The 12,471-nt window shown below is 42.1% G+C and overlaps 1 protein-coding gene across 1 annotated transcript in view; it reads left to right on the forward strand.

Annotated features, from left to right (window-relative positions):
• Positions 1-10,025, forward strand: part of CD200 (CD200 molecule) — a 35,423-nt gene extending 25,398 nt beyond the window's left edge. The window contains exon 9 of the mRNA XM_077344291.1: positions 7,660-10,025. Coding sequence (XP_077200406.1) covers positions 7,660-7,667 — 8 coding nt within the window. The 3' untranslated portion in view covers positions 7,668-10,025. The remainder of the gene's footprint in view (positions 1-7,659) is intronic.
• The last annotated feature ends 2,446 nt before the right edge of the window (positions 10,026-12,471 follow it).

The following is a 12,471-nucleotide window of genomic DNA, read 5'->3' on the forward strand; positions in this document are numbered from 1 at the left end:
TGATGGAATGTTGAGGGCAGGAGACTTAAACACAGCAGGTGAGAAATGACTGTGTGGGGTTGGTAGCAAAGAGGGAAGATGACAAGTTAAAGGTTGAGATGAAGGACGGTCTTGCCAGTCACTGAAGGCTGAGATAGGATTAAAGGTGGCTGATAAGACCTGTGAATGGCAATGAATTAGCATGCAAATACAAGAGTTCGTAAGCAAGTATAAGAATGAAGTTTGCATCCAGTGGCATCTCCAAGACCAACAAATTTCAATTCTGGGTATAGGCAAGAACTGAGAGACTTAACATGGGTAGACGGAAACTCTTTCAGATACATTGAAACAGATTTCCTCAAATGTTACATATGGGTAAGGAGATAGTTGTCAGGGTATGCTGATTAGAGTCAAGGTGTATAAGTAAATGAGCAATAAATACAGCTGAGATTGGAATGACACATTTGGCAAGATATGTGAATAGCTGCAAATTGGCATACAAATAATGAATGGTAAATTAGCATACAGTGTAATGAAGATGTTTAACAGATTCAAGGATCAAACAGGAATAATAAGCTTAGTTTATAAGGTTATAATTTGTTTGAGTTTCATTCTGGGCAGAAACATAGTAAAGAAAATAAATATGTCAAAATGCAGATGTAAAGGCTGAATGAATTAGCATATGTAGTGACATAAGAAACCAATATTCCTATCAAGTCCTGGGGATTCCATTGCATTGAGTGTTGTAATAACTTGCAACACAGCAATTTCCCTTCCCAGTCTGTTCCTGATGTTCCTTGATAATAAAACAGCTACTTCAAGGTTACCCATTGAATGTCCTGGAAGGTTGATGTGTTCTACAGGCTTCTCAATCTGGTGAGCCTTGATATCAGATTTGCGTCCATTTGGTGGAAAGTTTGACCTGTTTGCCCTTTGTAAGGAATGGAAGGATATTATTCTGGAACAAAACTTGAGAAGGATATTAAATGCCTAAAAGCAAAATTCAAAATGATTTTTTAAAAATTCTAGTTCTTTGAAAATAAACCATTCATTTCTAATTTAAAAAATTTTAAATCTGCTTTTCAAATGAACTTTTAATACTTTTATATGGAAAACATAATGGCTATAATGCAAACATCTGCTTTTAAAAATGGAGAGCAGGAATGAAACTTCCAAGTGACTTTTTCCTAGGTCTGGCCTCAGTGCTGAGCAGCACAGTCTGGTTGTCATGCCTTTCTCTCCAACATGATTCTTAAGTCCAAATTCTGTTACTTTTTCCAGCTGCACATCCTGCTTGAATTTCCAAGTGAAGTTGAGATTAAGTTTTGCATTCAGAGGAAAGATAAGGGAGTCGTTTCCTGTGCATTCAGATCATGGAGACAGACGCCTTGAACGGAAAAACCAGCTTCCTTTCTTAAATAAAATAGATGGGCACTTAGGAACTCTGATATTTATCAACCGCTGCAGATGTTCAAATATTTTCAGGGCTAGCCTGCTAAGTTGAATTCCTGATTTTAAAAAGTAAAGGAAGAAGTGGAGACAATATGAACAGGATTACAAAACAAAGATACTTGGGGTGGGGGGGTATGAGAGTGTGTCACTTTCTTGAACATGTGACTGAAAATTGGGTTGGGTAGTCAACTTCTATCATACATAATGTGTGTTTTAGCTCTCACCCGTATGTCTTTCTACTAAAACCGATGCACCTAATTAATAGCAGCATCACAACTATATCCAATGATAAAGGGTCAGGCTCATGCTAATCTTGAAAGAGGCAAAACCAAAATGCCCACAGGCAAAGGAGAGTTTTATACATGCTCAGGTATACAGAAAAATATGTGATGATGTAAATTAACTGAATGTGAAAAAGATAACAAAAACAAGAACCAATGAAGGCATCTCCATGAGGCACAGAGTGCTGAGAGCTAATTAAAATGCGGTGGAGAACAGGGTAAGAAGGAGAAATCAACCCATGCTTGTACCTTCTGAGAATTTACTTTGGAAAGGTAGATCTGATTGGTGGGGTAGCTTTATAAATAAGTTTTTCTTCCTTGCATCAAAATTCTTTGTTGGCCCCATCATGGACCTCTAATAGTAAAACAGCTTGTTCCTAAGCAGGTCATGAAAACAACACAAGGACAGCTATAAAGGAAAGGGAGATTTCCTCACCCTGTCTATTGACTGGTTTGCCAGCTGCATCCATTCAACCTAAGTAAAATTGCCTCATGGTGAAATGGTGGAAACAGTGGTGACATGTATAGTCCATGTGCAGCATTCATTTGATTTTTCTTTGTTATGTGTAATGGTTATGCTCCATGCAGTGCATGCACAGTTGGATATGATTTAGAGCCAACAGTTATCCAGATACTGGCCTGATTATATTTTTCAAGGATGCATGTTGTCTCTTACAAATCAATGTACATGCAGGATTTACATGCATGCCTGTTGTCACTGTAACAGGTAAATATAGCTGCTATCTCCACAGGAAGGGTTTAATGGAACTGCTGTCTTCCTCTGCCAATGTCATTGGTGGTTCTGGGTTTCTTGGCCAGGGGAGTGGTTTGATAGAACTACTCTGCTAATGTATGTTTTATTCTGCTGGTCCATGACCATTATAAGTTATTGATTGATTAACCTCTGGATTGGTGAGAGGGCTCAATGGTTCTCATTCTGACATAAACAGATTTCCTCTCCTTCAGAATGCCTTGTAGTTCCCTTCTTATCTAACATTAACTTGTTAGCCCAGAATGGATTGTGAAAGCCATTCAAGGGGCCATCTGCCCATTACAACTCATAACTCCACCATGCTCCTTTGATTCATCCTCTAGACTAGGGGCCTCTTGCACGTACTCAGCCCCAAGATGGCTCACATGTCACCAGGAGAAGGGCCTTTTCAGTTGTGGCCCCTACCCTGTGGAATGCAACTTTCAATGACACAAATTGAATTCCATCATGCTCTCAATTGCCCACTTTTCCAGTATATTATCTGTTTTCGTGTTGCTTTTTACCATATTTATATAATTTTAATACTGTAAGTCACTGTGAGATCCTTTGGGTGAGCAGCGACTTTAAAAATCCAGTAAACCAACAAATTAATTAATTAAAGAAGGTACAGAAGTTCCCCAAACCATGTGGAAAATGTTATTATTTAAATTATCCCTTAACAATTCTTAATAATTAGCCTGTTGGGAACTGAAAATGCTCTAGAAGTGATGGAATGTTGGCAGAACTGAGTGTCACTTGAAGGAGGGGGGAGGAAGGAAAAACTGAAGAGTGGTTCCCCAGGGGTGGTTCCTCAGGGCTTACTCAGGAGGTGTTGTATTCTCTTTCTTTGGAAGTTTGGAAGCAGAGGATAGGCATCTGACAGAAATACTGATTTTATGAACTGAGGCAGATTGTGAGTGGGTGAGCAGGATGTGCCAGTGATTTGTCTCTTGTGGTGAATTCTCTCCAGGCCAGGCTTAATTCTGGAGATTCTTGGTGGTGGTGAGGATCACGTGGGTATGAAATTGGGGTCACTGTGAGTAGGCAGGTAGTTGTGAGGGTCCTGCATAGTGCATGGGGTTGGATTAGATGACCCTGGAAGACCTTTCCAACTCTATAATTCTATGAAGAAATTAGCATATTCAATTCCCTGAGTGTTTATTGAATCATGGATGGGGATATTTTGAGGTAAGAGGTGGGATTTCCAAATTCCTCTCTCCTCACATACAAACCAGGATCTCTCCTGGACTCCCATCCTGTTTATATGCATTAGTATCCATGTTGTTCCTTAACATGCCCAAACACTTGGCTATTTTGTCTAGATTAGCAGGACTCCATAAAGACTAAACTCAGAGGCTGGCAAGAACTGGTGTGAAGGGGTGGCATGAGAACAGCAAACATTTTTCCAGAGAAAAGTCAGTAAAATATCTAATGATTCAACTTGAATAGATGAGCATGAGGGACCAGCAAGAGCTGAAAACACTGGCCTGCAAAGATTAGAGGTGGGGGAATGTCTGATGAATATCCCCTTCAAAAAGAAAGTTATGCAGGTGCTTCCTGAGGGGGTGATATTTCAGTGAAAGCATCATGCGACATGCTTAATCAAGCATTGATACACAGCAGATGTTAAACAAGTGCCAATGCTTGATGCTACTTAGAAGATCTGACTGAGCTGTTAATGCAATTAATCATTTTTTGCCAAACCCTTCATAAATTGCTCTGCTTCTTTTAAACACATGTAACTGACACTGATAAGCAAAGAATCTGTCATGGAGTACTCTCAAATCTGTAGAACATTGAATGGAGAGCTCCTGTAGGGCATTTTTTTGGTTATGAGTATGACCAACCAAAATATAAGACAAGGGTGCCAAATATCAACCAAACCCACATATATTGTGTTGAAAGCAATGGCATGGATCACTTACTTTGTGGCAGAAATTGCTATTAACATATAGATTGCTTGATATGAATACAAATGGTGAATTTTCTCAACTTGTGAGCAAAACGTCTGTTATTATGATCAGTAGGAACTGAGGGGTCTCCTTGACTGCTAGGAATCACACACATGCCCATAGTCAGGAAATTCTGGCTGTGAGGGGTGGCTAGCCACGTCACGGCTGTTTGCTGTTATTGTTAGGTGCGAAGTTGTGTCTGACTCATCGCGACCCCATGGACAATGATCCTCCAGGCCTTCCTGTCCTCTACCACTCCCCGGAGTCCATTTAAGCTTGCACCGACTGCTTCAGTGACTCCATTCAGCCACCTCATTCTCCTTCTTCTTTTGTCCTCAGTCGCTCCTGGCATTAGGCTCTTCTCCAGGGAGTCCTTCCTTCTCATGGCTGTTTACAACCCCTAAAAGAATGTGAACTGAGTCAGAGAATTGGGACAGCAAGTGCAATACTGGCCTGTCTGATGGGCAATGACTTCTCAGTGATTCAAGTAGACAGAAATCCTAAGAACACTTCCCTTGGAGTGCAGACCAATAAATAAAATGTGACTTACTTTTGAATAGACATGCTTACAATTGCTGTCATATTATGTAACAAAGAAATGAATCTCAGGATTTGCAATAAAGGAAGCTATTCAGGCTCATTCTCAAACTGGTAAATCCCTGGTGGAAAGTCCCAATAAGTGCAGGGTCCCCCCCCCCCCCCAGCATGTGGTTCGAGGCAAAAGCTGCAGTAATAAACACAAAAGTGTCAAGTTCCCGGGCATACTTAGCCCGAGAAATAGTAATGTTTTGTTTTAACTTGGCTTTAATTCTGAAAAATCAGACTATAAATTGAATGAGAGATTTGGCTTCCGTGCAAGTTCCATGGTTTATTTTGATTCCATATTGCTTTGCTAAATATATTGTTGTCCTCTCCTTTTAGTCCAGCTACCTGATCTTTTTCTTGCTGCTGAAATATTTATTCTCTTGATTCTCTATATTGTGTCTCTTGCCACATGATGTTTGGCTAAGAGGCTAGGCCACTAACACAAAATGCTGAACCAAGATCAGCTAGAATCAGTTAATGTCACTGCTAGCATAGGAGCCAAATTGAGCGTTCTGCATAGGAATTGTATACCCAGAGACACACAAGGGAGGAGGGGAGCTCTTAAATATTTCCAAAGACTAACAACTTTGGGGATAGTGTGAAGTCTGATCCTGCCTTAGGGAGGTAGTGCTGTTTTTGACTAGCATTGCCTCATGTCTGCCTGCTGACATATTTCATAAACATTTTATTTTTTAAAAAACCCATATAAATAACAAGTATTTGCTCACTGTAAGGTAACTGTCTGCAAATGTCAGCTACTTAGCATGTATGGGGTGGCTCTTTTGGCTTTCAAAATCGCTGCTTCCTATAACATTTGGAATCGGATCCTTTCCAAACAGTAGCAGAAGCAGCGTGCCCAGGCAGGATACACTGTTAGCAGAAAAGCTCTAACCCCACCTTTTACTACAATAGGACTTATTTATCTTCTTCCTGAAAGGACTTTGTTGGGTGAGGACAGATTTCATTATGAATAGCTTGATTCTCTTTATTGTTAAGAAAACTGAGATACATTAAGACAGAAATCATCCACTGCAAAGTGTTAACACATATTATCTTCAAATAAAAGAATTCCAGATTTTTAGTTATGATTTGTTTAACTTATTATTGGTTTAGGTTATGATTGGTTTAGTGCAGATATCTGCCTTTCTCAACTTTTTAACCATTGAGAACCCCCTGAAACATTCTTCAGGCTTTGAGAATGATGGTTTCCGATAGCAACAGGAAATAAATCCAATGCATACATGCATACATGCATACATGCATACATGCATACATGCAGCATACATGCATACATGCATACATGCATACATACATTTGGGAAACCCTTCCAGGGCTGTCAAAAGAACCCTGGGTTGAGAAAGTCTGGCATATATTCTATTCTTCTTCCCATTGAGGACTGATAGAATTGCAATCAGCAAGTAATTTGGTGAAGTCAGCCTTGAAGTGCTGTTAAACAGTTTAAGCAGCTGAGATGTACCTGTGTACTCTCTAATGGCCTCAAGTGATCATTGGAGAGGTTGCAGGGAATTCTGAGCCATGTGCTCTGGGGATTCTTTTGTTTAAGGTAGGCTCCAACCCACTTCCTGCTTCTTCAGGAAGAACAGATAAGTGTGTTCCTTTGCAGAAGCAAGGAGCAGCCATTCAGGGTCTCTGCTAGCTCCATCTGCTGATGTGTAGGCCTGTAGTCTGCATGCAGCCCAGCCATAGAGGCTTGTAATATGCTATTTTTGTAGCTACTCTTTAAAGCTTTTGTGCACTGCTCCCGTAAGGATACTGAAGCAGATGAATATGATTTGTATTTTGTGTATAATCTTTCCTAGTAAAGATTGCTCTCTTTTAACCTCAAAACACTGTGAGTCTGGATCTGTGTCTCATTCACAAAGGCTGCATACTTTCCAATTGCAATTAAGTATGCAAATAACTGCATACTTTCAAAATGCTCTGTTACTCTGTAGCTCTATTTCTCTGGAGGGACTCAAGGCCCAGCCAACTCCAAAAGTCCCAACAGGGACCCAAAGTGACTACTTATACCTGCAGATAAAAAATGAACTAAACAAGAAATTGAAGGAAGGGACTTACTAATAGCTAAGCAGATCTTCTCTGTCAACTGAGTGATCATCTGTAGGCCCCACCCTTAAGCTCAGAGCCAAAGAACAGCAGCACTTTGGTTTGCATCACTGGGCATAGCCAGGCATTAGATTCCTGTGTGCAGACAGAAGAACAAATCCAACAAGATATTATTCAGTTGCTGCTAACTACTAGGATCTTTCCCAGTTTCTCCCCTATATACAGAGTGCCTGTCACTCTCTTAAACCTCCCTCTTAGGCTATGGGTCACATTTAGGTCAGGACGTCACACTTCCCACCCTTCTTGTCCCTTTTAAAATATAGAGAGAGCCAGGGTCATTTCACACCTCAGGTCTTATCTCTCATGCCCAGAGAAGTCCACAGATGGGGTAGCCTAGCCCCTTTAAAGACAAGCCCTCATTCAGACAAGAGTTATTGGGATTGGGTCCCAAACACTGTTCCAACACCTTCCTGTCATCATTAATTCATAACTTATTACACACACACACACATCTTTGGAGGCAATGACGATTAGTCACAAATGAAAAAAGGTGATGCTACATACTTTAAAAAATATATCTATTCTCTTGTAGGACACTAATGGAGTCAACTGCTAGCATGGTGTTTGATGGAAGAAAAAGAAGCCAGCATTCATGTCTATATGTAACCGATGTGCCATGAGTACAGCATCAGCTTAAAGAAGCATCTGACTAATTTTGGGATCCGTCACAGACAGCCTTGCCTCTTTCCCCATTTGTCACCTAAAGCAGGGGTAGTCAACCTGTGGTCCTCCAGATGTTCACGGACTACAATTCCCAGGAGCCCCTGCCAGCAAATGCTCCTGACTACTCCTGACCTAAAGGATTGAAGGCCTGCTGTTTTTTATTTGAATATTCATGGCTGCTTTTCTACTTTCCTTTCATTCATCAAAATTGATTCTTCATATCCAGCAACCCCATTATACAGATTGTTATTTTCTATAAAACTGTAGAAATCTGGAAAGTCTACTTTGTTCAACCTTGTTAATTCTACCAATCTGCAGAGAGGTTTTTCCATGGAAATGCTAGATAAGTGACATGTGGCCAGATCAAGTATCACCAATAGCAGATCAGACATACAGCACAGGCCTTAACAAATTTTATTTGGCTCCAGGATCCAGCCCCAAATTTTAAGAGACAAAATTGTTTCTCGTCCTTCATTTTATTTATTTATTTATTTATTTATTTATTTATTTATTTATTTATTTATTTATTTATTTATTTATTTATTTATTTCCTTCCCCTGAGGCTCAGGGCGGTTTACATAAAACGTAGAAAACAGTGCATGGAACTTAGTTTTTCATAAAAACAATGATATTAATATTAAAACTATAACAGAGGTAATAGACTATAACAATAGGTCCAGAGCAGAACACGAGTGGATTTCTGGGGAGGAGGGAGCAGGGGCCCTGTAGGTATTGCTGGTTCACTCAGTCTCATCCAAATGCCTGGTGGTAGAGCTCCCTTTTGCAGGCCCTGCGGAACTGTTTTAGCTCCATCAGGGTCCTCATCTCCTCCGGGAGCTCATTCCACCAGGTGGGGGCCAGGACAGAGAAGGCTCTGGCCCTGGTTGAGGCTAGGTGGGCTTCTTTAGGGCTAGAGATCATTAGCTGGTTGGTGGTTATGGAGAGTAAAGCTCTTTGAGGGCCATAGGCAGGGAGGCGGTCCTTCAGGTACACTGGGCCCTGACCTCGTATGGCCTTACAGGTGATTACCCCAAAGGGGTTTGTAGGGTTGCGCGTGCGCTGGTGATCATGGAAGGCCATAGTGGCCAGCACTGCAGCACAGAGGGAAGGGGCACTGGCTGTGGCGACACACCAGCCAGCGCCCGCACACAGACATACTGAGCCTGCGTGTGGGTACCAGCTGGTGCACTAGCGCTGCCCCTCGGTGCTGCGGTGCTAGCTGCCATGGCGGCGGTGGTGGGGGTCGCGGCAGCGGGAGGGTTGAGAACCACTGTGCTAGTAGTTTGGCTTGGCAAAGATGGTAGAATGCCAGGCAAATTCTAACAAAGGATACGTTGGCTTGACACGATCAAAGCCGATACAGAGAAGACCATGAACCAATTAAAAGAAGCAGTCAGAGACAGGTGAAGACTTTCTTATAGAATCGCTGAGGGTCGGACACGACTGAACGGATGACATCATCAACAAAATTAGTTCCCCATCAGAACAACTACAGTGTTTATGGGAAGTTCTCATAGGTGCTATGGTTTTGCTTTATAGATTTTACTATGAGTTCAACATTGTTTGGAGAAATAAATATGTATTAAAATATAAATAGATGTGGGGGAAGCATGCCTGGAAATTTAGGCTGTGCCATTATAGCACACACACACACCCTGCCATATTGTGAAAGTTTGATTTGATTTGTACTTCCATGGAAGCTGTGTGTTCATTGCTCTTCCACACAATTGATGACCCCCTGGAATCCATTAGATGTACCACAGTTCATGTCCGTTTCTTTTCAGCCATGGCCCTTGTTCTTTGGAACACCCTCTCTGTGGGGGGTCAGAAGGATTCCTAGTGTGACACAGCCTTTCTTCCAAAGAGGTTTCTGAGGGAAATTAAACAATGGAAATTTCAAGTGGCGGAGATTGGCGTAGGACTTTAAGTGTCCCTTGCATTTAAAGGTTTGATATGTTTTGTGGTGTGTAAACTCTTTTTGCTCTGCCCTAGATAGGCCAGGCTAGCCTGAACTTGTCAGATCTTGGAAACTAAACAGGATCTGCTCTGGTGAGTATTAGGATAGCATGTTGTCAAGGAAGTCTGGGTTGCTGGGCTGAGGCAGACCATGGCAAACCACCAATGAACATCTCTTGTCTTGAAAACCCGGTGAGAGGGGTCACCATAAGAGATCATTCTAGCTTCAGCACACCCATCCCTCCATTAGATGCAAATAAAGGCTGCTGTCCTCTGTTACAGATTGTTTCCTGCATTGTTTCAACTATAATAAATGATCAGCTGCATTTTCATGCGTTTTTATGCACTTTCAGCTTCTGAGGCAGACTCTTATATGGAAAATTTTATTTGCACATTTTGACAACTCAGGTTCTTATCACTGGTTTGATAAAAACAGGAAGCTGAGAAATTTCCTGAAATAATGTTTCCATTTCCACACCCACGCAATCAACATCAAGTTTATGAAAGAGGTGGTGGGATTTATAACTCTATGGACATATTTTGCATTTTAAATGTTTCCAGGTGAAGTTTTTTCTAACCTACTATATACATGAAACATGACGTGTGTGCATGTGTTGTTTTGTGTGCTGAACAACTTTGAGACCAGTTGTTCATTTTCAATGGCCACTTGATTTGTAATATTATGGTCCGCTCTAACAAAAAGATACTATATTACGGTTGTCTTGGGATTTTTTCCTACAGTCTTAAGCCAATATGATGCAATGGACTTTTGAGTCTCATTTATGAGATCAGCAAACCAACATCCAGTTTTAGAAAATCAAATTGAAACCATCCAAACAAAGCTGTTTCTTGTAACGGCCTGGTTCATGTCACATTGATGCATTTCACGCAGCTTTCTACCCACTGGTTTTCCTCAGACTTTTACATGGGAGGTTTATGGGAGATTGATGTGCATTTCCACTGCCTTTCCAAAGCTGTCACTAAGCCTGCTTGCTTGAAGCCAGCTGCCCTGAGTTCAATGACACCTGACCCTGAGTAAGTGTGCCCACAATTGTAAGCATTGGACATGGATCTTTCTGAATGTCAAGTCACATTTCTGAAAACAGTGCATTAGTATTAAATGAGTTGAAGTGTTAGTCTGCAGTGGAGGGAGAATTCCCAGCCTCCTTCCCCATGGGGGTTTCTGATCTGTGAGATTCTTCTCCCTGAGCTTGGCCATTTCCATTTTTAGGAAACTAGCAAAGCGTGGGAAAAGCCCTCCCACTTACAGAAGTTGAAGGACTGGATCAATCTTCTGCAGATTAAAGAAGAAGTGATATTCTCTAGGTCATTCCCAGCAGTTGTGGCTATTTGCTAGCTGACTTAGTTCTTTTATATGTTTGAATACTACAGATTAAATTGATGTTCCCTGGAAAGAGAAAATATTTTAATCCTATTTTGGAGACATAGGAGAAGAAGAGTTGGTTCTTATATGCTGCTTTTCTCTACCAGAAGGAGCCTCAAAGCAGGTTATAATTTCCTTCCTTTCCTCTCCCCACAGCAGACATCATATGAGGTAGGTGGGGCTGAGAGAGCTTTGATAGAACTGTTCTGTGAGAACAGCTCTATCAGGACCTTGACTAGCCCAAGGTCATCCAGCTGGCTGCATGTAGAGGAGTAGGGAATCGAACCCAGTTTACCAAATTAGAAGGCCGTACTCTTAACTACTACACTGTCTCCCTATCTGACCTCAGTTTCTATTAATTAGGGTTACCAACCCCCAGGTGGAATCAGGAGATCTCCAGACTACAGTTCCTCTGGAGAAAATGGCTACTTTGGAAGCAGCTCGTGGCATTAAGGAGGTGGTGAGCTCCCCCACACTGACAGATACTTTCCCTGGATGCTTTAGGCTGATCCTGCATTGAGCAGGGAGTTGGACTAGAGCAGCGGTCACCAACCTTCTAGTAGACGGGGACCGCCTCTGAGGGTGGGAGAGAGCCGGTGGCCTGGCCGCCGCTCGCAAATGCACACGCGCAGTTGTCGTGCATGCGCGTTTCCGCCACTAGGTGGCGCTGACGCGCACACGCAGAACTGTTGCGCGTGTGCGTTTTTGCCAGCAGGGGGCGCAAACACGCATGCGCGGCAGCTCCGTGCGTGCGCGTTTGCGTTGCTGGCGTGCCGGCGGCCATGCCTGCTTCTTCCCCCCCTCTTGCTGCGGGGGGGGGGAGGAAGGCACGGCCGCTGGCGGCCTGGTACCATGGCCTTTGCGGCCTGGTACTGGGCCACGGACTGGGGATTGAGGACCCCTGGACTAGAGGACCTGTATAGCCCCTTCCAATGCTATGATTCTATGGTTATACCTTGCTGAGATCCCCCTGCCCAAACTCTATTCTCACATGACTCTACCTCAAAATGCCAGGAATTTCCAAATGTGGGGCAGCCCTCTTTTTTGCTCTATGGGAATGTGTATCAGTATCAAATTTTATTACAGCAATTGCTAGCCATAACAAAAACTATAAAACAGTAAACTTAGAATAAAAATGAATGGTTAATAAAACAGATCAACCAAGAGGTAAAAACTATACAGAAGCTATACTTAGTTGTCTGATCTTAATTAAAATTACACAATACTTTGCAACCTGGAAGGTGATGGGAGTGTGACCTCCCATAAGGAGCTTTTAAATCCGTTCCTCTTCATCCTCAGCATTCATATCTCCAGTCAGAGGCCCATGGGAATGTGGGAGCT

The sequence above is a fragment of the Paroedura picta genome, chromosome 6, assembly GCF_049243985.1.
Source record: "Paroedura picta isolate Pp20150507F chromosome 6, Ppicta_v3.0, whole genome shotgun sequence".
Lineage (NCBI taxonomy): Eukaryota > Metazoa > Chordata > Lepidosauria > Squamata > Gekkonidae > Paroedura > Paroedura picta.